The sequence below is a fragment of the Amphiura filiformis genome, chromosome 8 (assembly GCF_039555335.1).
Source record: "Amphiura filiformis chromosome 8, Afil_fr2py, whole genome shotgun sequence".
NCBI classification, from domain to species: Eukaryota; Metazoa; Echinodermata; class Ophiuroidea; order Amphilepidida; family Amphiuridae; genus Amphiura; species Amphiura filiformis.
The window spans coordinates 46,001,842-46,029,541 of record NC_092635.1 but is presented as its reverse complement, the minus strand read 5'-3'; the positions used below and the strand labels follow the sequence as shown (position 1 = coordinate 46,029,541).

The 27,700-nt window shown below is 36.5% G+C and overlaps 1 protein-coding gene across 1 annotated transcript in view; it reads right to left on the bottom strand.

The window, feature by feature from the left end:
* Positions 1-27,700, bottom strand: part of LOC140159112 (uncharacterized) — a 63,479-nt gene that overhangs the window by 26,552 nt on the left and 9,227 nt on the right. The window contains exons 2-4 of the mRNA XM_072182464.1: positions 25,863-26,032; positions 15,219-15,320; positions 9,556-9,717 (exon numbers count right to left, since the gene is read on the bottom strand). Of these exons, the coding sequence (XP_072038565.1) occupies positions 9,556-9,717; positions 15,219-15,320; positions 25,863-26,024 (426 nt within the window). The 5' untranslated portion in view covers positions 26,025-26,032. The remainder of the gene's footprint in view (positions 1-9,555; positions 9,718-15,218; positions 15,321-25,862; positions 26,033-27,700) is intronic.

Genomic DNA, 27,700 nt, shown 5'->3' with positions numbered 1-27,700 from the left:
GTCAACCACATGGAACAAATTGCAAAATGATAAAAAGTAGCATTTCTTCCCTGAAGAAGGAAATTCCTTGGATCTAGTCAGCCTTTTATGGGGCCTTTTGAACATGCTATATCCTAAGAACAGTGAAGGGAGAGTGGTCACTAGGTTCAACATTAATTTTGTCACTGGGTTTAGTAATTCTCTGGATATAACATGGGTTGTTTTTGGATTACCACGGTCAAAAGGCCCTACAGTAGGGCTAGATCGAATGGTCTTTGATTACTTTGTGCACAATTGTGCAAGTTTTACACAAATTGCACATTACTTGTACTTAACTGCACAAATAAGAAAATAACCACTCTCAAAATTTTTGGCTGGATAATTATACTCCCAGGATATACTCTAGATATTTTAAGCAATGATCTGAATAAAGATGACATAAATAGGTCTTTTCAAAGCTTTTCTTTCCCTTTCTGGTTAATCTCTAATCTTCAAATTTGGAATCCTAACTGTGTTATCTATTCGAGCTGAAGGCAAATTTGAAGGTCTATGGTACTGGTAGATGTATCAAACCAAGGGCCTTACCTGATTGAAACCAGAATGGAAAAATTGAAATTCTATATTTGCGACCCTGTAACCTCTTCCAACAAGGACAAGTTTCTTAAATAGCCCCCCCCCCTTCCTTAATTAGAATGAGCAACATTTCCCCCCTCATCCTCACATTTCCCCCATTTACCTTCCACATGCATATATTAGCCTAAATTAAAACTTTACAGAATAGTCTTTCAAAAACAAGGTCCATGTGAAATGTTTTCAGAAATTTTACATTAGAAAAGAAATGGAACAATCGAGTCACCTTGAACATGGTCCAATGGGCTATTCCAGTTAAAGTCCATACATCCCTATGGAAGACATGACCTATCTTCCACACAGTGAGTGTGAATTTAAAATGGAGCCACCCATTCAGGCAACCCCAATTGAAATTCACACTCCCTGTGTGAGATTAAGATCATGTTTTCCATAGAGGGTTTCAACTGTAATAGTCCAATACGACGAAACATTCTCATCAACACTTCACATATTTTGCGAACATTAAAGTTGCCACTTTTCATATGCGCCATTTACTCTGTTACATATTTCATGTTTTCAAATATAACGGGAATACTTGTTAGGGAAGACAATGTCAATATGAAAATGCAGAGTCCTGTTTAATATGTAAATAATGTGCCTATGAAAGAAACAACATTTGAATGTTACTCCCAACCATTAATACACTATTAGCCTACTAGTAGGAGTGATGTGTCATGAATATGATTAAAGTAATGTTGTAACATTTGCTCAAGATAAGGCCCTTTTTTCTCGAAATTTTAATTTGTATACTATCCTAATGTATTTTGATGAACTAAAATACTCTCATACAAAAAACAAGGCCTAAGGTTTGTGACAAAATCTGAGATTTTAACTAAATCTGGGATCCATGCAGGATTTTTAAATAACCCAATCAGATACATTCACAACCTAGGCACTGGAATGAAAGTGTGGACAAAAGTGTGAAAATTGGCCAAACTTGGGCAATCTTTGCCCAAATTAGTGCAATTTTCAGTTGTTTTTTGTTCTGACAGAGGGGAAGCACACATTGTTAGGGCAAATCAGCAGTCAAGTTAACTCAATCCATAAGGCATTTGACTATGATGAGAATGGTTGCGGGTTTGAACTAGTGCGTTCTTGTGAAAAAATTGAATTCGCTTGAAATTACTTTTACAAGGAACTTACTGCTAATTGTCTCGTAACTTGTAACCTGTACGAAACTCAGGGAGCTGATCCTGACTGTTAAGGTTCATTGTGGCATATATCTAGGGTGTGCACTGCTAAGCTGCAAAGTCCCTGTATTGTTGTTAAATGTTTTATGGAATGATATGGGGCCATATAGTGGTCAGCGATAACCTGTGAAGTGTGCTGAGGCTTGTGAATCACCGTCTAGGCGTTGTGCCTGGGCATAATGCACTATAAATCATTGTGCTTTTTTTTAATGCCCCCGTAGTGCTGCCACTGAAAGTACATTGGAAAAGTGTGATATTTATGTTAGAATACCCTTTAAAAGTATTCATTTATTTGTGCAAAGAATTTATTATTAAATATTATCTGTTGCTAACATAATGTAGAATTGTGGGAAATAGGTAACGACAGTGATGTACTGTGATATTTTGATCCAGTTTTTGGCAAGAAACTATCTCTATGGCACAGACCGTGTATGACAACAACATTTAGATTTGAAAAATATGACCAAAAGTTGCGGCTGAGAAGATATTTTAGAAGTTGTAAAAAGTATTAAGGACTTCTGGATGCTTTATGTTGATATATGTTAAAAGTGCAGGGGTGTTAGGGAATAAACAAAAAGATTGATGAAGTAACTATAAAGGTATAAAGTAGTAATTCCTTTCACTTTTGGCACCCTTCCTCCCTGTCGTGGCAGTTGCGACACCAGGAATTTTCCTTTTTCGGGGCATTGGGGAAAAGTGAATTTCAGGGGCCATATCAACAAATTTCTGCTCTTATAAATTTGAATTTCTATAGTACATGTACTATAGTAGACATATTAAAATGCAAATAATTGTTCTAATCACAAAGTCTATGCACTTTTAAGTATCAACTCTTACTTAACGGAAACTAAACTGTAGCACAGATCTTAACCTATCAAATAGGGCAGGTTTAAGGTTAATCCACTCATTTCCAGTGACTTCCAAAATTGCACAAATTTTCTGTGACTAAAAGTGTCAATTACAATCAATGGAATTCATTCTGTTTCATTTGCTGTGTGCGCTATTGACAGACAGCAATAAGTTCTACTGACCGGTGTGGGGGAGGAGGGGGAGGGGGGCAAGTGGTACTGACCAGGGGGCAGCAGGACTGCTCACAAATGTCTAAGTGAGTGTAAAAAGTAGCACATGCTCTGTGCTAGGACTCGGATATCTGTATGATGATCTAATAGCGTGTTTATACTGAGCACCTGGTATTACCTCACTTTCACCCTCACCTGCATTTTAATCCTCATTTTAGTCCCCATTTGTCAATTTTTTTGTCACATTTTTAGTCATTTTAATAACATATTACTCTTTGGCATCCCCATTTCTGTAGAGGGCAATTCCCATCCCCGGGTCATTTTTTGCATGTAATTTTTTTTGACGTATTTTCGCTTGTTTTTTAATTCTCAATTTTTAGTGTACAAACACAAAAGATCACAGTCACATATTTTTATTTTTACTGCAGCTGTGTTTAAGCGCGAGAAGCACAAAAATTAATCATGGAAAAAAAACATCACTTTTGTACTACCTCCAAATAAACCCTCCTGATGAACTCAATATCAAGGTACAGGAAATAAATCTTAACATTTTCAATCCGCAATACAGATTTGTCCTTTTGTGTGTGAACGTCTTAAAAAGTCACCATTTTTCATCAACTCTCTGTCACATCTGATCAACATGGTCTGCCGACAACGCACCAACTGCCATGAGAGCCATATACGCAATGACAAAGCAAAGTGCACTCAGCGTTTAATAATGGTTTATAAAACGCAGCCGTAGATGGATTTCCTGATTTCTGATTTCCTGTATATGTTACTCAGTTTTTCACAGTATCTTTCCCCCCTTTTTTGTATTGTTGAAGTACGAGAAAATTCCCAAATGAATGTCAGTAATAAACATATTTGGATGTGTTCTGATAAGATCAGTACATGTTTTTGTTTAAAAAGGTCAGTGTAGTGTAACTCGCACACTGTCACATGAGTTCCCCTTTAAAGTAGAAATACCCTTATTGGTTATTAAATTAAGTAATACTTCCAATAAAGTTTGAGATCATTTACATTTTATGTCTAGAAACACCGGGGTCATCCAGGGTACCATTATAATCGCTGATGATATTGGCAAATGATGTCATTCTATAATTTAGAAATACTGATTTCTATCAATATAGACCAGGGTAGTAGATAAAGAAATGCTCAAATCAAGGTATGAGCCCCCCTTTTCACAGCCTATCTTTCAATTCTTTTAGTTCATATTCAGCAGTCTGTCTACCCCCTCCTTCCCCAGTAACATTCAATACAAACTCAGTTTTGATACTTTTTGGCTCATAACTCAAAACTTGCAAGGCCTGCTGAAGTACCAGTGAGTAGTTGAATTTCCTTGGAATCACATTGTTTTCAGAAAATCAGAAAAATTTCAGTGCAACAGCAAAAGGGTGAACATGACAGTAAGGGAAAAGTAAACTGAGCTCAAAAAGAAACTTATAATTTTTCACAACTTGTGAATCACAGGGTCACATCTTAAAATCCTGCCCATCAAAATGAACCAAAATTACACACAATTACTTCAAAACTCCACTCAAAACACATGTCAGTAACCAAGCAGGTGTCCAACTGACACAACAGCAAAATGCACTGACACGGAACAGCTTCCTGGACCACCTTTACAGCCCAATATATGGCACCCAGCATAAGAAATCTGTAAGAATGCATACAAGATCCTTGCATAGGTGATAAAACGGTGCTGCGTTCTGCTTTTCACACACTTTCTTCAAGAAACAGGTCTTGCTCCTTAATATTCCACTTACTCTTTGGGAATTATCCCCTGTGCAAGGATCTTGTAATCATTCTCACAGATTTCTTGTGCTGGGTGCAGGATCTTGTAATCATTCTCACAGATTTCTTGTGCTGGGTGCCAATTATTGGGCTGTGAATGTCAGTGCATTTTGCTGTTGTGTCAGTTGGATAACTACTTGGTTACTGACATGAGTATTGAAGTAAACCTGTGCGTAATTTTGGTTCATTTTGATTGACAGGATTTTAAGATATGACCTTGTGAAAAATTAAAGTGTATTTTTGAGCACAGTTCATCTCTGCAATGTACAGAACTTTTGGTGCAAAATGTGATAAATCCATTTTTCTTGATTTGAGATACAGGCAGATACCATTAAGATTTACCTAGTGGCACTATGGGCTCTCTTGATATAACTGGAATTTTAGGCACAAACTAAAAGTGTCACACAATAAGGGCATATAGGCTCAATAATTCTTGTAGAGATTTTCTGAGAACTGCACTCTATTTGTAACTGAAATGTTAGCTTACGTTTGATATAAAAACTTTTCTGACAGATGCTATATTTTCCACTAGTCACCAGCTAGAAGCTTACACAGCTCTTATGATGCTATGCACTCAACCATGTAGTGTAAACACAGACTGTGTAGAGACAAAGCATTGCTAGGCTAACTTTGCTTGGACAAATTTATGTACCCAGGTGTATCGAGGTGGAAACTGGACATAGATACGTTTATAAGAGAATTGTTTTGTAGCCAAACTTTCGATAATTATGTTGGGGCCCAAGTGTGCCATTAGGCAAATCTTTATGGTATATCTCATCAAATATAAAGAACATAATAAGAAAATATGAATTGATGAATTTTATGACTGATTCTCAAACAATAATGTTCACTTATGTGAGCTTTCGGCTTGTGGTCACGAAACGTTTTTCAAACTGATTTTATTGATTTAGATGAGATAATATGTGCTGTTTTGGTCATAGTTTCAAAAATATACATTTGGATTTTTAAATGTAGGGTGTCAATTTAAAGCTAGCATTATAGGGCAGATGTTGGTGGCCTTCATGCAAAAATTTTTAAAAATGGCGTATTAGATCGCACTTCGCATCTGCACTCTTCATTTATAGCCAGCCATGCATCTAACAGTCAGTCAGTCATTCAGGATGATGTTATAGGACTCAGAATTTGTCAGCATTTTTGATATTTCCACTTCTTAATTGAATAAATTGTAGCAGGCCATGACCTATCTGTGATATACACACACTAATGGACCATCTTAGTCATAGACACCCCTACCATATGTCTGATGCAAACCAAGTTGCCAATCTTCTAATCAACTTCTGGTATGTCTACAACTCGTAGGCCTACGTCGGCCGCCCATTGCACGGTTGCGCCATATGTAAGGAGGGCCTCGATCCGGCAGCAATTGGAATTGAACCAGTCATATAACATTATGTACAGTTATGTTATTCTTCCATTCATGTCTATTGCCAGTTTGAGGCCCCTGGTTTGAGGTTCTCCTTAATTGCATATGGTGCAACTGTGCAACAGGCAAATACAATTATTCACATGCAATTTTCCATATGAAAACTCAACAAAAAAAGGAAGAAAAAATATAGCAGTGCTGAAACAATATGAAGCTCTTTTCAATAATAAATTTATTTATGAATTGCTGTAAAGTGTCTGTATGTACAGAATCCAAAATGGAATAAAATGTCAAATTAAACCTAATTCATTGAATCTCAGATAGTACCTATAAAATGACAAAAGTATAAATATGACTGACAACATGACTATATATAATGTCTCTACCACCTGGGGTCACTCACTATGTAAAGGGTGACATTTACGGTATAGGGTAGCATTGTTGTCTTTTTCAAAAAAGTGGTACTTCTGGAAAGTTAGGGGTACCTAATGGCCAAAAGCAGAGACATTTAGGGTTGCTGGTTGACTTGAAAGTATAAAATGAATCATGAATGATGAAATAGCCTAATTTAAAGTATGTATTGTGAACGAAAAGTGAGGTTTTTTTGTCAACTTGTGGCTTCTCTAATATATTCTGCAGGAGATATAGCAAGTTATAGAATAAAAATGAAGCTTGTTACTAACTATAGGCTATTTAGGGTAGCTTTTGCAGTATCATGACCAGTGTTCAAAATATGCCTCAAAAAGTTACAGGCCAGCCGGGCTTGACCTTAAAAAGTTGCCGGCCAGCCGGGCCGGCCTAGATGCCAGTCAGAAAAGTTACCGGCCAGGCCAAAAAGTTACAGGCCAATGGCCGGCTGACCGGCCCTATTTTGAACGCTGATCATGACATTTAAGGGTACAAAATGGATTGCCGATGATACCCAATTAGGGTGCATTTCAGAGGTTGTCTGATGCAAGTAGCACTTTTATGTGAGACTGACCCCCTGGGCTCACCTATTATGTCTCACCTCAAATGGTATTGGTAGTTTTTCTACCAATACCAAATCTACATCACAATTTCAAAAGTTTTCTAACCCCACCATTCCTTCGAACACTGACAAAATATCCCAAAATAGAAATTTTAGTAGCAACAGGAGAGTTTAATCAGTGTTAAAATTAATCAATTCCATGTTTGAATTCAATACAAAGGCTAATATATCTCAAGTGACCGAGATGAGTCAAGTTTTGAAAGACACATGTAAAATGATCCCTATCAAGGGATACATGATGATAATGAACTCAAGCAGTATTGTAGTTTAGGGATAGCAATATATCCTCTTATCTGACTAATCAATTGATGGCGTCCTTACTGTGAATCAAGTGAACAAAATTTTATTTTAGGCTACATGCATTACTTTATGCTCTACGCTCAGGTCATAAGCATCAACATAAAAAGTTCATATCAAGAGCTATCTCAAGAACCACTGAACCAATACTAGGCTTATTTGTACTCATTTTAATGCATTTTTCATGCTGATTACAAATATGGTTATGCAAATGTACAATTCTGAATTTATTTAATTTTTAAAGAAAATTTGAAACTTGTCGTCTGCAGTCAAGAGTGTTAACCTTACTGCCATTGAGGAAGATTTTGGAATTCTACATGTGTTTCTATCCAGATCTGACTTTTATTCAAAAAAGTGGGTAAGGCATGGAATATTTTTAAATTTCCAAAAAAATGTATCCAAATAGGACTAAATTTTGTAATATCCTACTAGATTTCCTACAAATTTTCCCCATTTTCAGCTATGCCAAACTTTCCACATGGATTGACCATATAGTTCAACTAGAATTTAGATAGATCCTGGTGATAGATCTTCCACAGGGGTGTGGATTTCATATGGAACAGTCCATTATCAATCCAATGGTTATCAATTTCACATATCGTGGTTGTAATTATAATGCTAAGATTACTAATGAAATCATAGGCCTATCTCTGATGCAGGATCAAGATTAATGAATTAGCTCATCATTAGTAAGAAGATTTTAACACTCCTAATTAGCAACCATGATGGTATCATTATGTTATCTGAAAGAAACTTTATTACTAGTTGTTAATCATAGCCTTAAAGATTCATTAAGCTTATATATAATTAGGAACACTTTTCAAGGGGCATTTCATGATCCATTTTTATACCACTGGAAACCTCTGGCTACCCCAGCTGGCTACATAGTGTTTGTGTGCAAAGAAATTCTTACAGATTCATTTGCTTAGCAAAAATATTGTTATAGATGTATTTGTGTTTTGTTAACAGAATGAAATTACAGCACAGAGGCATTTGGAGCAATGTAATATACCGTATTCATTCCAATAAGCGCCCAGGGCGCTTAACAAAGTCATTTTGAGTGGGCGCTTATTTTTTACCTTTTTAATTTTTTTTGTGAGGGGCGTTTATTAGAGACAAATTTACATACGTAATAAAAGGGTCCTGAGACGTTCTAGTAGCTTTTCAGATGCAGAAAATGTATTGCAAGTTTACAGTACACAGAACTTTTCCTCCAGCTATTTCACTGTATCGACGTCTATCTGTCACTTCAACATTTGTGGTACCCTTTGGCAAATTGAAACTACCCTAGGTGGGCGCTTATTGGGGCATGGGCACTTATTGGAATGAATACGGTACATAATTATGTATAGGTCTAACTCAGGAACCCAAAATCGGAATCAACTGAAATTTTTTTATTTAAAAACTTTATTTGTTGACATCTCCTCTCCTTTAATAAGCTTTTTCATATTTTGACCATATATTTTATTCATTTCGACATTTGTTTTGGTAAACAAATGCACATATTTTGGATTTTATTTACTTAAACTTTTGTGTTGATAAGACCATTCCAAAGTACAAAAGGCATGAACCCTGTATCTATGTGTTTCCTACGATTAAATCCAAACAAACGTCAAAGTACACATAAGTAGATATCAATTTAAGATAATTTTTTATATGTAAGTGGAATATCCCTTTTGTTAGGTGTGCTGCTACCTATTTTTAACCTGAGAGATAATATCACCATTGTATTTTTTTAAATTCCAAAAGAAATTTAAAAGAAAGGTGTCTCAACCTGATTTGTAACAGACTCTATGCAAAAAATACTCTTCCAGAAATGAATCTGGAGGCAGGAGGCAGGCCCGTAAGCAGGATTTCATTTGGGGGTGCAGATTTTGAAAAAAGTGGACAAAATTTGGACCTTCCAAAAAGCGTAAAAAACCTTATTTTTTGCTCGCTACATTCACAAATGTTGGGACTTTTTGTATACTTTTTCAAATCTTGATGACTGCCCCAAAATATTCATACTTACTACTATAGAAATGTGAGGAAAATGTGGAGAAATGTGAGGAAAATGTGGAGAAATGTGAGGAAAATGTGGAGAAATGTGAGGAACATGTGGAAAATAAGGAACATGAATTTTTGAACTTCTGCAAATTTTTCAAATTTATCCTCCAAAATATTCTGAAGTCACTCACCCACACCTCTCTGGCATAAATATTGACCAATCCCTAAACGCACAAATTATCTTACCGGTGAAAATCTCAGGAGTTCCAGCAGCATCATGATGACACCCCGATGACTCGTCTTACTGTCGTCATCCCCTTTTTTACGCTGCTTATCCCATACCTCCTGCTCGTTGATGAACTCTAAGATGAAACTTTGCAGGATTTGGTCATCCATTTCCCCGACTTCCTGTATCATATCAAGGAATGAAGAAAAAAAGAGGCCATGTGGTGAAAAAATAGTTGTCATATAGTGGTTTAGTTATGCTGAAGAAAGTTAACAAGGTATTCAAATTCAGCACATCCTCCATTAGCTTTTTTGAAGTATGGTGTACAGTAAGGCAGTCTTCAAGTTGGGTAAAACCTGGCAAATTCAAAAGACTTTCCCCACTCCTATTGTATCCGCCATATCTCGAAAAGGCTAATTCAAGAAGTTACTCTGGGTGTAAATGATGGTCAGCATAATTTAGAAGAAGTTAAACATAATATAAATTAATGAAAAATGGAGCAAAATTGGAGCAAAGCGAAGAAGGGGAAATGAAGCTAACTGAAGATGGTGGAAAAGGTCAAATGACATGCCAATGGCCCTTTAAGAGATTGTCCTGGGACAGACACGGTGACCAGGGACAGATGATATAATCAAGAGCTATCAAGTCCAGCACTTGCTAATTACTCATTAGATATTTGACAAAACCCAAGATGACAGCAGCACGATTAGCCATAGACCCCGGATTTTAGATTTTTACCCTTTTAAGCTTAAAAAGACGGTGCTTCGGTCAAGATGACATCTTAGCCAAATTGCTTATGACAACACTGACACCATAACCTCTTACATGTGTATGATGTATACCCTAGTCATCATCCAAGTATGAAGAGTTCAAGTGTAAAATGTGTGTGCTGCCTTGTGCTATTTTTATATCTAACTATCTCCATGCGGGTGTTGACTGCAGACGACAAGTTTCAAATTTTGTATTAAAAATTCAAAAATTTCAGAATTGCACATTTTCATGACTTTATTTGGAATCAGCATGACAAATACATTAAAATGAGAACAAACAAGCCTGGTATTGGTTCAGTGGTTCTTAAGATAGCTTTTGATATTTTGGGAAAATATCCCAAAACTTGGAACTTTTTATGTTGAAGCATTTGGCCAGCACAAAATACACACAAGGCAGCTATTGGATACATTGCACTTTTCATCTGAGCTTTCATATAAATCCCAACTATCGAGTGTTACTTGGAGTGTTAGACACACCCAAGGGTTAGGTAAGGGAAGGCAAATCAACAGGATGAAAATGGGCTATGGAGACTTGTGCCTTAGCGCTCCTTATAGATAGAGTCATTTTGAATTTACTTTAGTAACTAACAAGTTGAAAGAACTTCTTAGTGTTTATTTTGTTTTTGTTTACTGATAAAAGTTTATCGGGTGTTTCGTACTTTTCCTTAACTCAAATGTGATTGTTCATGATGGATTTAAAGAACCGAGGAAAGATGATTGGGATTGATCTTTGTCTTTTATGTTTTAGAATAAAATATAAAATGTATGTCCTGATCAACTAGCAGAAATAATCTGACCAATAACTGTAGTTCATTCACATTAACTTGATGGTGACCCCAATTTATTTTTATCAATAAAATCAAAAGTCAATATTTCGATTTGAGTGTTTTTAAATAATTGAGTACACGATTTTAAAAAAAGTCACTTATTTTTGATTAATCAAAATATCACCCAAGCCTGTCCAAAACATTATGTTAGAATGTTTTGCAAGTCTTCAAAAATGTTTTTGAATGTTATTTTAATGTTTTATACCCTTTATATGCCCTTTATATAACCTGACATTTGATAGTTTTCTCTAAAACATTTTTGTGTTTGCTGAGTAACACTGCTTGAGTATAATAAAATGCAACAGTTAGGCCAATTTCCCAAGAAATCCAAGGAAAGGGAAAGTTAAACTATTTCTATTTGACAGCTGTCTGAGCAAAAGTGTTATAATCAAATTAGTGCGACATTCTGAAATATCAAAATAATTTCTTTAAAAAAACAAATTCCAATTCTAATTATAGTCTGATTGTATTGGCAAATACAGTGAGCTATGTGTAACTTGACATAAATGTATCCTGGGAGGTTCTTTATAAAAATGTGTATGTATGGGACTATGGGTATGGGGGAATGTGCGGCAGAATTGTGTCCCAGTTTTGAGGCATTTTCTCAAGAATCGCTGAACCAATACTACTATTACTAGGCTTGTTTGTACTAATTTTGATGCATTTTTCATGCTGATTCCAAATATGGTCATGAAAAATTATGATTAATTCTGAAAAAATATTGTCATCTGCAGTTAACACCTGCATAGAGAGAGAGCTAAAGAAGGGGTACATTTTCACAATTCTCTCGAAAAAAATGGGGGGAAATGCAAATTATTTAATATTTTAGCTTAAGTTTTTAACAAATTTCAGAATTTTCAAAGAGTAAGCTTCATTTTGAACATAATTATTTCAAAGTTCTGAATATTAGGCCTAGTATATATTTGGATCCCCCCTCATCAAATTTGTTTTTGTTTGAAGACTCACTTTCAGATCCCCTCCCCCAAGAAATATGTCCGACCATCTACACAACCAACATTGTAGAAAATCACAAAGAGCAGGCAGCATTAAAGCTATATATTATATAACCTTGGCAACAGGATTCCTGTAGCATTTTTTTTACAACTTAAATCTGGACCCTGTCTAGATCTCACCTAAAATAACCCTGCTCGTTGAGTACGGGGGGAAGTTGACAATTTTTTTGAGATGACGCTTTTGAATCATCTAAGTCCCTTGTGCTGGTTTACAGTTGATTTCAATCAGAAAGTTTATCCATGTTTTCCTGTACTGCTATATGATGTCAAGTCCATGCAACAAAGTTGTTATTGCAAGCACCATGGATGGACGGATGACTACCTATAAAGCCCAAGTCAAGTTCAAATTAAGGCTTATGCTAAGTCTTGGGTCAGTGGTTCTTCTAATCCAAGGATTTATCCATGTTTTCCTATTATTTTACTGTTATCATGGTTAGGCATCAGATATAGATGTCAAGTCTTCAATGTTATTACTGCATGGATGGACAGATGGCTATATCTTATGTGCAAAGTTCAAGTAATGTTAATACTAAGTCTTGGGTCAGTGGTTCTTTTAATCCAAGGATTTATCCATGTTTTCCTATTATTTTACTGTTATCCTGGTTGGGCATCTGAGATAGATGTCAAATTATACAACAACATTATTGCATGGATGGATGGATGACTATCTTATGCGCAAAGTTCAAATAATGTTTATGCTAAGTCTTGGGTCAGTGATTCTTTTAATCCAAGAATATCAGATGGATGGCTATCTTAGGTGAAAAAAATTAATGTTTTGATTCTTCCCGCCTCAATTTCTGGAATTTGTCAGATATTTTTTAAAAGATTTTCCATCAAATTTAAGACATTGGAATGCTTTAGGAAAACTTTATATAAATAAGTTTATTAGAGAACAAAGTTCACTTCCAAGTTTCCAAGTCCATGCAACAATATTGTTATTGCATGGATGGATGGATAATGATAATAACGAAAACTTATAATGCGCAAGTCAAGTTCAAATAATATTTATGCATTAGTCTAGGGTCAGTGGTTCTTGTAATTCAAGAGTTTATCCATATTTTCCTATACCATGCAAACCAAAAATGTAGCCTGGCCGATAGCAAATTTCCAAAATGGACAACTTTTTTTATTTTCGTTTTAAAATTTGGTTTATATGTAACAAGTGGAAAATGTAAGTAAAAATTTGGTTTTTGTTAGCCTCACCAAATGTATTTTGAAAAAAGTGATAGGTTCATATTTGAATTTGTCAGTAGCTTGGACTTTTTCTTCTTCTTCTCTTTTACAGAGTAAGAACTTTACCTTCCCTCTCAAGCGCGGATCTGGGGGGGTGCTTTGGTGGCTGCAGCAGCACCTCGGGGTATGAATCACAGAGAGAGAAAAGAAAGAAAGTAAGAGAGAGAGAGAGAGAGAAAGAGAAAAAAAAGAAAGAAAGAGAAAAGTATGCACCAAATCATGCAAACTGAGTTCAGAAATGCTAATTTTCCCTAGGCAAGGGGGCGCTGGCCTCGGCCAACACCCTGGACCTCCATATTGGTCACTAACTTTACAGCAGGGCTGAGCAGGCGCAGTTTAGGGGGGCGGCGAGCCCTCCTCCCACAAAAATGAGGAAAGGAGAGGAGAGAAGAGAAGAGAAAAAGTTAAATTGCACATATTATTGAAGCTTATAGGTCTACAATAATATAGGGAAAACTTGTCCACGAAAGGCTTCATGGACCGTCATGTACTCGGCTTTTTTAAACTAAAATTTTCTTCGTGCCCATTTTTTAAAGATTATATTTTTTAAAGCACCCGGGGGAAAGCAGTCCTGGATCCGCCCTTGTTCCCTCTGATTCCTAGGGTTATGTAAAGGTTGGCAATACACTCCAAAGCATATCAGTGGTTCCTGACTTAGGGAAAAAAGGGGATTGCATTTTTGTTATGACAAATCACAGAATCAAGGGCAGGGAAAGACACAAATGGGCATTTGCAATGGATCCATAATCTAGCCCTTCAGTACAATCACAGATATTTTCCCAACTTGAACTAAATGGTTCCCAGTGCATTATCTATTTTAGAAAAAGTTTTTGCCAATCCATGATGTCTTTTCATCAAAACAGTTAAGAAAAAGGGGATTTTGGCTGTCCTATATGCAGAGCCCTCAAGAGAAAAATTATTCTTTCTGGTCTTTAAAAGCTTTTACAAAACCTTTTTCAGGTCTAAACTGGATTTTTCTCATCATAACAGAACTATTTTGGGTTCTTCATAGAACCATTTAAGGTTCTACATACAAGACAGCTCAAGAACCTTTTTAGGTTTTAAGAATGTTGCCTCATGCAACATGTGCATTATTACATAATTGAAATTGGAATAATTTGTCTAAAATTTGACATGCAAGCAAGATTAATGCCTCTAGCAGATGCTAAATTCTAAAAATAATGCTTGAATCCCGGGCTTGAATTAGTTCTGTGAATTCAAAACAAGATCAGACTGATAAATCAAGATTATAGCCAATAGTGATTTGAACTGACTGAACCACAGAAGGTGTAGAGGTCTGGTTTGTGTTTTCAAGGTCACATTTTGGACAGGGAGTTTTGGTAAAAATGACAGGTACTTGTCAAATGCTACCTATTTAAGTCCCTGGAAATCTGAGTGATCCAATTGCAATGGCATGTTGAGACACATCATTGAAATATCCAAGATTTGAGTTAAATTGCTCCAGTGTCTCTGATTCAATAGATGTAATTATGTGTATCACAGTAGCCTGTAAACCAGTCTTCAACTTCCAGGGTGGTGAAAATTGAACTACCATGTTTTCGCTCATATTGCTGAAAAGAAACATATTGCAGGCCTAAAATTTAGGCTCTACGAATAAAATTAAATCTTTAGGACTTGAAAATAAAACATTCTAGGGACTATGCTTTAAGCATGCTAATTACGACCTTCTTATGGCATGCCCATTGTGACATAAACTCAGAAAAAATCACAGCTATACAAGTGACCATAACCACAGGATATATGGAATACTTTATCTATAGCACTAGACCGTGATGTAAAGTTTACAGCAGTTGGATCAAGTTTGTGGGTCCTTCCTTACCTTCAGAACTTTGAATATTTTGTCTACGATGTCGGCTGTCATATCCTCGGCAGCTATCTGCATGAGCTGTCTGCTGATGTATGAGGCAGCCAATTGAGCAACCTGTAAATTAAATGCAAACAAGGTAAAAAGACTGTTATTAGTGATGACATTTGATAACATACAAAAATAACTACTTAATAATTATTGCATCATTTTCCCCATCCCTAAAATCCCTCACCCCTCTTTTGATATGCAACAGAAAATCCTTCCCTCGATTCCTTTAAATAATATAGAAACATATCTAAACACTTACTAGCAAACACAAAACAAATATTCTGACCCTACTCCAAAATTTAGCAAACCCAATTCACTATGAGTGAAGGGCATATAGCAGGTCCGTCGCTAAACCAGTCAGACATGGCAGTAGCATAGGTAGGACCTTTGCAGAGGGGGCAAAGCAACTTTCAATGGGGCAACATTCAATGGGGCATGGGCAGTGGCGTAATGTGGGTCATCAAATGGGGGGGCACCGACCATGATTGGGGGCACGGGTCTGATTGGGGGAACAGGCCATTTTCCAGCAATTTTCCAATGGGATTTTTAAAATTTCAGATTGATGGGGGGCACATGCCCCCATGCCCCTATGATGCTATGCCACTGGTCATGGGGGGGGGGGGCAAAGGCAAAAGGCAACTTTCAAGGGGGGAAATTTGACAACAATTGTCAAAAAATGAGCTCATATTGTAAAATGCTAAATAGCGGAGGTGCTATTTCAATATGTTAGGAAAATATTTTACTTGATGACTCTGTGCTGACATTGGCTAAATAAGCTGTATTTTTGCTCAAAAGGGTACCATGATTCACGACATTTCTTGTCGGCCATTTTGACCCCCTAGCTTACTGAATAAATACCGCTCACTTCTGGTTTTCTAAACTTTTCTGATCATTTTGAACATAGAACATAATTCACACTCCATGTGTGGAAGATTAAGAGGTCATCACATGTCTTCCATACCAGGCTTCCATAGGGGGCATGTGGATTTCAAGTGGAATAGCACAATGAAATCTCTGAAGACTATACCGTACTTCATCAAGAACTAAACTACATTGTGGTACCTGTAAACAGTGTTGCCAAAATATTTCGGTGCTAAAGCAACTCCAAAAAAGCAGCCAATATAAGATATTTGGGCTGTTTTATCCGAATTTAGAACGTAATTCACTAAAATGGACGGAAAAGCACTTGGAAAGTTACTGACCGATCAATGAGTGGTCACCAAACCCACTGTGATTTCAATTTTGAGCTTTAGAGACTCATTATACCTGTATAATTCGGCTAAATTGAAAGGAAAATGCACAACATTACTTCCACGGCCCGACACTTTCAAATGTAGCCCAATTTTAGGCAATTAGCGGTATGGCTTTCTGAGTAGCGGCAAATGATTGCCAAGTAGCCCAATTAGGCACCTATGGCACAACATTGGCATCACTGCCTATGAAACAAAACTCATCAGCGGCAAACATTTGATACTAATTTTGGTGATCAAACTTATCAGCGCCCTCACCTGATGGTATTAAATCCGATAAGACCTCTCCTGCTGAACTTAATTTTTAGTGTCTGCGCCTACGTGAGGGACTTAGCTGCTGCCGCAATACGGATAAATAAGTCAATCAGAGCAAGAGATTTCAATATTTCTCAGGGGGTAATATGGCTTTAGCAGGACTATGTGTACATTTTTGTGTTTCCTCCTTTGCAATACCTTCTGGACACAGTACTTGTCAACAAACTACATTGTACACACCCTCATTATGCTATACAAATTAGGTTACACGTGGTATAGGTTCACTGTTCACAGGTATTTTGTTGTGTGTCAACCCTGGGTTATTCCTTCATGTAATTTTATATGAAATTAGGGTTATGGTTAGGATTAGGGTTAGGATTAGGATAAGGCTTAGAGTTAGGGTTAGGATTAACTTACACAAAATAATTACATGAAGGATCAACCCAACTCTGAGATCATGATAAAACTTGTTGTTTTTTAAATGTGACTTGGTTGGTTTTTTTTTTAAACTTTTCTTTCTTTTCTGTAGCAAGATATAATTTTTCTGACAATCTTAATGTGCTAATTTTCTGTTAGGATCAAGCATGCATTAAACACCAGACCAGTGTGTTGTGTGCTATGGACTTGAATAAAGTTGACTTATGATGCTTGTTTTTCAGATTGACCAACTGAAGAATGTGTGGCCTTTTTTTAAGTAATTAAGGTTGTCCATTGCTAACTGGTGCATTGGTGGCTCTGAAAAGAGCCCTTCAAGGTAACCATGTGGATGGCTCTGAACTCTCCTCAATTTGCATCTTGAAACAGTTCTTGTATGCTATTTGGCTATTCCATTTTAAATCCACACTCCCGTGTGGAAGATTTAGCTATTAACGTTGTACACAGAGGAGAATGGGTTTCAAATTGAATGCACATTTGGATAACTTCAATTTGAAATAATCATATATATGTAAGGCCATGCAGGCCATTTCAGGGGGTGTATTGGTTTCAATAACCCTAGATAATTCCATTTACAAAACATACTCCCTCTTTCCTCAGGAGCAAGGCAGATTTCAAATGGACTAGTCCATTGTCGTCAATTTGGTTCATTTGATGTGACACTTGACACTGGCAGAGACACTGTCATAATCAGTTTACACTGTATCCAATACACTGAAGAGAAAGGGAGCTATGGACATCCATTGTCTATGGTTGCTGGGTGTTCACTGTTTTCTGAGTGCATTCTGGTTGCAGGGAGCAGGTTTGCAAACTCAAACCCAGCCCTACATCCACCACACCCTTATACTAGGTATGTCACAGTGGCTGCACAATAATTCTGTCATACTGTGCACGCATACATAACAGTGAATCAAAAAGCGCGCGGATCAAAGTTGGCCAATTTTTGAAAACATACATGTCAAAAAAACGATTTCCTCGTTATGTTTCATTGATCACAATCATTTGTCTTTTTAATATATGGTAGGTGAAACATTTCCTAAATCACTATCAACTCCATGAAATTAAACACTGCCTAGTTTAAGAGTTAAGACCTGTTTTATGAATTTTTTAGATCGTCCATAAATCAATAAATATAGGTCTCTCGAAATAGAGGACCTAGTACCACCGGTCTGAAATACCAGTGTTTGTTATCATGTATTTTTTTTTTTTTTACAATGAGTGAAACACTTCCCTATACCAATTGAAAACTCGGTGCACTTAGGCAATTAACTGCAGTTTCTTTATTCAACTTCACAGCAGGTTCATATTTGACAAAATCATGCTGTATGAATAAAACATAAATAAAACATTGAAAAAAGTAAAAATTACATATGCCTAATTAACATAAGAATGGCATAAATATATAATTAGATGTAATTAGCTAATTTGCATAATTTATGACTTTTTGTGTATTTTTTGTTACCAAATGAAAGAACTTTGGGTACTTATGTGTGCAAAAAAAACCGCATCCTCATATCATGTACGGTTCTCTGTTGGCATTATTTTTGCATATTAATTAGCTGGACTTTTAAGCTTTTATTTGTCTGCAGATTGGTCAAAATGGCTAAAATTGTATATTTGGTGGATTTATTACATTTATTCGAGGAGAGATTTTTAATCTTGTTTTCTTTAACGAAGTCCGGAAAGATATGCAATTAATCTGTGATACTTAAATCAATGCTACCTTTTCAAGTAAGTGTCCGAATAAGCATTACAGATCCCAAAAATTACCATTTTGCCATTTATAGCAATTTGTGGCAGGTTTTCACCCGATTTCGGTATCTTCAAGTTGACGTTACATCACTTTGCATTATCCGATTTCAATTCTGTTTTTTGTTTTTTGAAGCATTCATAACGATGATTCAATTAAAAGCGTCAAATAACATGTTTCTGCTGCGCTTATGTTTGGGGTGATATACCTACTTATACACTCTCAATATCACATAATAGAAGCTTTATAGAAAACCCAAATGTCTGCAAGTTTCATGTCCAGTGATCGAATTTAGGAAAAATAAATGGTTGTCCCACGGACAACCAGATTACAATTTCTGGTTGTCCGTGTAAGTTTTTGGTTGTCCGTAGGCCTACAAATGTGACTTTTTGCTCGATTTATGGTTGTCCGGCGGACAACCGCATCAGTATTTTTGGTTGTCCGGCGACTTTTTAGTTGTCCCGGGCAACCGGACAACCAAAATTTCGAACCCTGTTCATGTCATCTGACCCCTCCAGATGCAGAGAGTACTTAATACATAGGAAGCAGGAAACATGACACCATCGACAATGAACCATCATCTTCCTATTCTTCATTTTCTTAAGCCACTTTAAGAAAATTTGACACAATAGAAGATAAGACAATGGCACCAAAAATGGAATCAAACATTCTGTGAAGATCTGCTCATCACAAACACCTTGAGGAGCTAGACTTGATACATGTTTCCTTAAACTTCCTCAACTTATGATTTAATTTGATTTATGACACTTTGCAATTGAATCACTTTTTTGTCTCAACATTTTATGCATCGCTAAAGAGAGCTCGTAATCTTTTATTTGTTGAAGATGTCAAGCGGGAATTAGGTATAAAGGAAATGAAATGCACTTTCTTTGTGTCAAATGTGTCAGATACATAATGATTTTTATGAGATATATCCTACATCGTGTCAGTATAAAATGCTGATGTTGTCCCATTCGGCTATTTTGGTTGAAATACACACACCCCCTATGGAAGATATGACCTTAATCTTTCACATAGGGAGTATGAATTTCAAATGGGGTTACCTGAATAGGCAACTCCATTTGAAATCTACACGCCGTGTGTGGAAGATGAAGGTCACATTTTCCATAGGGGTGAAGGACTTCAACTGGAATAGCCCATTGGTTGTATTGGCTGAGAATGGGTGTGCATCAATATGGGCTTAGGAACTGTGCTTACTCAAAGACATTTTAACAACAGATGAGCAGACGATGTTAACCCTATGGGCTCTTCCAGCTGAATTTTCCGCCTCTAAGAACTATTTTGATTGGTCACACAGAGCCTTATGTCATATATTGAGCCAATCTGAGATATGGTAAGAATAGTCAGTATGGCTAAGGAAATTAAGCTTACAAGATCTAGAAGCTCTATTTTGATTGGTTATTCAGATGATTATATCATGAAATTAACTGATCAGAAACACTCTAACAAAGGCAGTAGTTCCAGCAGACATCTTGAATTTGGGACGTGCTAATTAGATTGGAGATATATTGGTGTGGATGAGTGGAAAGTGACCAGCCTAATTCAAGGAAAGTTCTCTGCCCTTCATTTAATATCAATACATGGATCCTGGGTTTCTTTAGGGACTGATCGTTATTTACGGCAGGGGGGGGGGAAATTTCGCGTTCCCCCCCTCGCCTTCGCTCAAAATTTTCGCGTTCCCCTTGTTTTCCCAATTTTCTCCATTTAAAATTTAACAATCCCCCTCCTGGTTCAACTAAAATTTCAGGTTCCCCCTCAAGACCACAAAAAAATTCGTGTTCCCCTAAATTTACCAATTCCCCCCTGCCATAAATAACGATCGCTCCCTTAGCGGAAGTCAGTTTGTCTCGAAATTCCTTCCCGCAACGTAATAGGCATATTGCATAACAACAGATATGGTTGGGATTAATCCATCTCCTTTGTGTTATTGCAATAAGGAATTTTGGTCAAATTGACTTCAAAAGGATAAAACCAGGATCCACATATTGATGCTTATATAATAATTAGTTAAGCATTATGGGTAAATCAAGATTGTCAGATGACAGCTGAAGAGTACACCCAAATCATGTCCAGAATTTGAACACTATTCCTGATTACAATATTTCAACTTAGAAGCATATTTCTATGTTTTGATGTTTCTATGATGAATTTTAGAACACTTTGGTTAATCCCGATCCTGACTCCACTTCGCAGCACGATGCGATGCTGCGATGCTTTTCAAACATCGCAGCATTGCGCGATGAAATTAAAATGTACATTTTAATTTCATCGCACGATGTTGCGATGTTTTAAAAGCATGTGGGGTCTGCATCTCCTTTTAAGGTCATTCTACCGACCTTGATTTTCCAGCAGCCAATCAGAAGCGTGCACGGGTGCGATATTGCAGCGCGATTTCCATCACAGACCGAAATTTCCACCGCGCGATGAGAATTTTCACCGCTGAGCTCGTAAAAACCTGGCTCACATTACAGTTTCTACAGCATCGCATCGCGCTGCGATGTGGAGTCAGGACCGGGCTTTAGGCAAACAACTGATAATCTTTCTACCATAGGAGTGCACAAATTTGTTATATAATTTTGAATAGAATAGAATATGGAATTTTGACAACATTGAGCTCCAGCATTGAGTAAAAATTGAAGTTGAAGCTTTCAACCCACACCGTCGTCTGCCACTTGTTAGGTGCTAAAATATGTAATATCTCATCTGTATCAGTCCTTCTTCTCACAATCTAACAATAGATGTATAAGGAATCAAAATGCAAACTTGGTAATCAGAAGAATTTGGTAGCAAGAAAGTTTACATAACAAATAACAGCTGTTTAATATGACTAAATCCCGGGACTAAACCACATATTTGTGTGCAAAAATATTCTTGCGGATTCATTTGCTTTGTAAAAATATCATCAAATTTGTATTTACTTGTTTTAACTTCTAATATAATTGTTACTATATTGCATGGGCCTTTTCAAGTTTTTTGTTTTCCAGCCTCAGTGGTATTTAGTATTGATTTGCACTCTAACTAACTAATCTAATGAAATAATTTGTTGCCCTCTTACAGAAACCAAAATGACTTTATATATGCAATTAGGTTCCTTAGCAGCACAATTTGGTTTTCACACCTTCTCTAACCCATCAATTGAACATGTCAATCAAATCTGGATAGAGAAATCCAAACCAGAAAACTTGAAAAGGTCCATTGTACCTTTCTTATTTTGTGTCCTAAAAAGTCAGCATGAACTAGGCACTAGTTGTTTAGGGTATAAGTCATACAATATAATATTACCTTGTAATGCTCTAACTAGGGTCATTTTTTATTGGGGAAAATGACAGATGTTACATATTTATTCATATCATTTATTATTGCAATGTACTTTTAATCAGTTACAAAAATATTTTCAGGATGCCAAGGCAAAATTATGCACCCAAATATATTGAGTTAATTAAAGTCAAGTTCACTAAATTATTATCTAAAACATAATGCTTATTGCAAGGTAAAACTGAAACATTGAAATTATACAACATGAATTTGTTTGCCTAAAGCCCGGTCCTGACTCCACATCGCAGCGCGATGCGATGCTGTAGAAACTGTAATGTGAGCCAGGTTTTTACGAGCTCAGCGGTGAAAATTCATGTTGTATAATTTCAATTCTCAGAAAAAAGGTTCCAAAATCTGTCCTCTATGTGGAACACTCAACAGTTCTATAATGAATCAAAAAGGTTCTATAAAAGCCAAAAAGGTTCTACAAAGGGTTAAAACCCCTCTTTAAAACCTTTTTTCTTGGGGGTTCCATATACATTGTAAAGGTTCTTTAATGTGACACGCAGGATCACTCAAAGTGGGAAATTTTAGACATTGTTTTGTATTGTATCTTTAATGATGATAAGTACATAAAAGTATACATTTTCAGAAAGGAAATGATGCAAGGAATCCAACTAGCATGGCAGATTTCTGCAAAAATGAGCACTTTTTGAGAAAAGTGCCAAAATTGATTTTCCATGCCAATTTTTTTTTTGCCCCCTTAAGGGATCTAAAATGAGCGTTTATTGCGTTTCGACAGTATTTTTTGTGGCACATAAGAGCACCTCAGACCTATCGAATTGCATTCTGAATACTGAAGCATGTCTTTCTGATATCAAATAATTTTCATTTTTGAAAATCACAATATAATACAAATTTTATGAAAAATTATAAAAATTTGATATTTTTCAAATTTTTGATATATAACAGTCCTCGAAGTAAATTATATAAATCTAATGTTATATTCTTAAAGTGTATGTAGCAGGGAGGAAAAGCCGACGGTCAATTGAAAATTTTGACCTTTCATATTGAAGATATGGATTTTTTCCCAAAAGACCTAATTTTTTTTTTGGTGTTTTGGGAAAAAATCCATATCTTCAATACGAAAGGTCAAAATTTTCAATTGATCGTCGGCTTTTCATCCCACCTACATACACTTTAAGTATAAATCATCAGATTTCTAAAGTTTACTTCAAGTACTGTGAAATATCAAAAATATCAATTTTAATGATTTGCCATAAAATGTGTATTAAATTGCGAATTTCCAAAAATCAAAATTATTTGATATCAGAATGACATTCTTCGTATTCAGAATGCAATTCGATATGTCTGATGTGCTCTGATGTCCCAAAATAAATACTGTCCAAACGTTCATACCCCAGCCCTTAAGCTAATAGAACCTTCATTTCTAAGAATGTTGGAGCCCTGCAGTCTGTGATTATTGAAACGTTTACCTCTTCCACAACATCACTAGAATCTGATGGGCAGGCCCATAGCCAGGATTTATTGGGGGGGGGGGGCAGAAGCTAAAAAGTAAATCGTTTCCTTCAAAAAAAGGCATATTTAAACATCCCCTAGACTTCTCCGTAGTCCACTTGCCCATTGAGCATACTCTTAAAACTATGATTTAATTAATTTGTGCACAATTGATAGATTTTCACATCTGATCTTTTTAGTCACCGTACTCCCTCTGTTTGTTAGCTTCCCAAGTGGACTACTGACTTTGGATTGCGGTTAACATGTTTAACACGGTTGTCTATGGATGAGATTGTCGGATTTCTGGCCTATTAAAATTGGCCATGATGTAATGCATCTTTAAATGGATCTGGCTTGTGATTGGTCGCCCAGATCTCGTTATGGTTTAAATCCTCCGGGCATGTACCATTACCATTGATAACTACATTGTACACAACTATGCGGCGCTTTGTGTACTAGGTGCATGAGCACGCCTTGTACGTACGTGCGGTTAAATTGGATTGATAAACAAGTATGATTGACAGTGTGTGTTAGGGACTAAGTCCCCGGTCAAAGTCCTGTTAAAGATTCAATGTACATAGTCGATTTTTAACTCGGGCTTAAACTGGTAGATTCTAAAATCAGAACTGTTCAATAAGCCCATTCAATGTTGCATTCAATAAGCCTACGTATACTTTACTGTTACTGTCACTAATATAATTATATAAACTTTTGAAATGAGAGTCCGACGTCCATAAAGTGAATTTTGATGTAATAAAATAATATCAGTATAATTTTGAGTTCAACTAAATGTGTTCATAATGATCAAAAAACATATTTTTATTTATCAAAAATCGACTATGGCATAGTCTAAACATCCCCCAGTGAACCTATTGTGAATTTTTCTTTCAATAAAGGGCTGATTTTCAACATTTTTTACAGGAAAAGTGGATTTTTCCCAGATTAGGATATTTTTGGGTGCATCGCCCACCCCACAACCCCTGGCATTGGCAATGGACCATGGTTCAATGTAACAATCACTTTGATAAACTTTTATTGCTTCTTCATCAAAATTGAATTTTACTTTTCTCAGAGTGTCCAGAACTATGATTATGCATTCTACATTAATTTTATGTTAAAAAGAACTTTAAAATTAGAAACTTATGAAAAACAGGAATTTAATTTGACAGAACTTCATATCTAAATTTTATAATGCAGGAAAGGCCTGGGGCAATACCTGTAGTTGAATTTAAACTTGGGCTGGAATGTTTCAATTTGACAATGTGAAAATTGATTGACTTAATATACTTAATAATATAGTAGGCCCTAATATGCCACAACAAATACTTCAGACTTTATTTTAGCAAATATTAATAGTGGTGGTATTCCAAATATAAGTACACTCATATACGGCTTCTAATGTACTAAAATGGAGGCGTTTTTTTAGTGAAACCATGGTGAAACAGAACGTGAATCTCTAACTCCCAAAAAGTGATATTCTTTTTCCATGAATGCATGAAATTTTGGTAATTTTTTTCTATCTTGAATTATGGTGATTAATAACATCTATCATAAAGATTTCTCTAAAATACAACCAGGAAATCAGTGGCATAGCGGCAAAGGGGGCAGTTGCCGCTCCTGTGAGAAGTCTTGACCCCCAAAATGGGTTATTTTGCCAAAAAGTAGGGAAGAAGGGGACACATCCCTTTGTCCCCCCAAGATTGACACCTATGACCATTTGGAATTTTCCGAGGATGGTCCCCTGTTGCAGAGAGGTCCACAGTTTCAATGTCATGTCATGTGTGTGTATACTCGTCATACGCACCCTGCTCACATAGCACAGCTGCACACAAACTGCCACCACAGCTGTAAACATACTTTAAAAGTGCAAATTTGTGCATTGTGCCTTACCAATTTTGAATTGCTTTTAAATTCAGAATTCTAAACTTCCTTTAATTAACCTGTACAAAAAAAGAAAATATTTGTATGTTTTTTTTTCATGGTAGTTATTTTGAACCAGGCTTGGAGCTTGAAAGGAGTGGCAATAAATGTACCGCGAAAATTTTGGAATGCACACAGTTCTGCACACTCGCATATGACATACTTATATATACACAAAAATGCACTATATGTATCTATACCTACATCATTTGGGTTTTCCATATCAAGAACGAGTTCCTTGTTGATGGATGCTTCCGTCACTACACACCAGTCATCGTCCATACTGAGGGAGCCTCTTGAGCTGATACTCGCTGTATCAGCGGCATCCTTCCCATTTCCATCCCCGGTCAGCGCGGCTGCCATCATCGTGATGCCTATTATGTGAAAAACCAGATAGGAAAACAGTGTAAAGAATAGTACTCATATATGTAAGCCAATGATTCAATACTTATACAAAATGTAAGTCATATTATGCAACCTGAGCTCACCTAAGTAGGCCTTGTATTAGTAATAGATACAGGTATACCAAAGCCCATGACCCTATTCCCAGGTACAAGATCACTAATTACAGTCATTAATTAAGTAGACATGGCTCGTTAATAAGAAAGTTTGAGCCTATGCCATCTTGTATGTGTCTTATATAGCTTAACACATTAGCATTTACAAGTTATATTTCTAGGGTCTCATGCAATTAAGATGGGCCCATCTGTGGTAGCTGCCAGGTGTCATGTGTCATGTAGAATGCCGAAATTGCCAACAAGGCAACTATTGCAGAAAGGCCTTTCTGCAAATAGCTGCCAGGTGCAAAATTGTATATAATGTGCAACATAGAATGCAGAAGTTATCAAATGTTTATAGGGCAGCTTTTGCACTAACCCAACAATTGTATAGCTTAGTGCCTTCTTACTCATATTATGTTTCATTCATAATCATACACTGAATTTAAAGTGGTATGAGGCATATTCTGGAAATTTGGGAATGGTTCTAGCATGTTTCAAACTTTACATATTTGTCTAACTAATTAGCTAACTTGCATAAATGCTAATTAATTAGGCAGGTGCTACTGAGGGGGAAGAGCAGCGAAGCCTCGAGCAGAGCGCCAAAGCCGCGACATCAAGCCTCGAAGCAGCGAGTGTGGTTTCTGTGAGAAAGACTTGAGAATGAGGCACCCAGCAAGGGTAGCGCTAGGTTGCTTTTGGGGGTCCCGGACCCACCAAAATAGAGTTCGGACCCCCTGTTTTTACATTTTCTGCAAGTTCAGGGGTCCCTGCAGACCCCCGTTTTTTCAATCTAGCGCTATTGCAGACATATTATTTATGTTGCATTTGTGCAACTAGGACTCGCCAAACTCTACTCCGGACCCCCTACTTTTTAATTTTATGCAAGTTCGGGGGTCCCTGCGGACGAGTTCTAGCGCTTACCCCTGGCACCCAGTAGTTTCTCTCCCTGTGGATAACATGGTCTGTAGCACAGACAAGGTTCATAAAGGTGTCTATGGTATGGAGAGGCTTCAGAATTTGTCCCCTTCCAAACTAAAACAATGTGACCACCTGCAAGACGTTATATACATGCATTTATCAGAGCTTATCAGTTTGTCCACTCTGTTCCAATTGTTCCAATTTCTAAAGAAGAAATGAATATAATATTGTAGCATCACTTTTTTCTGTTACGTCAATCTTCTGACACATTTTGCCAAAAGCGGGGGAAAATTGTCACCAATCCAGGTTCTGATCAGGAATAATAAATATAGTGTCAAATATGTTGATAATAATAGCAATAATCACAATTTTGCAGGTACAATGTACTTTTGATAGCACCCTACATGCTCTATACATGTCATCCCATCATCCTTTTTTGTTATGATTAATTCATACTAAAATAACCTGAAGGATAGTGTGGACACATTAGATTAAGCCTAGGGTTCACAAAAACATGATATATGCTAAACACTGCCTTGTGAATATTATTTGATTAATATAATATTGTTATTTTATTATTTTAGTGCACATATTTTTTAAAAGGAGTGTTGTTCCATTTACTCT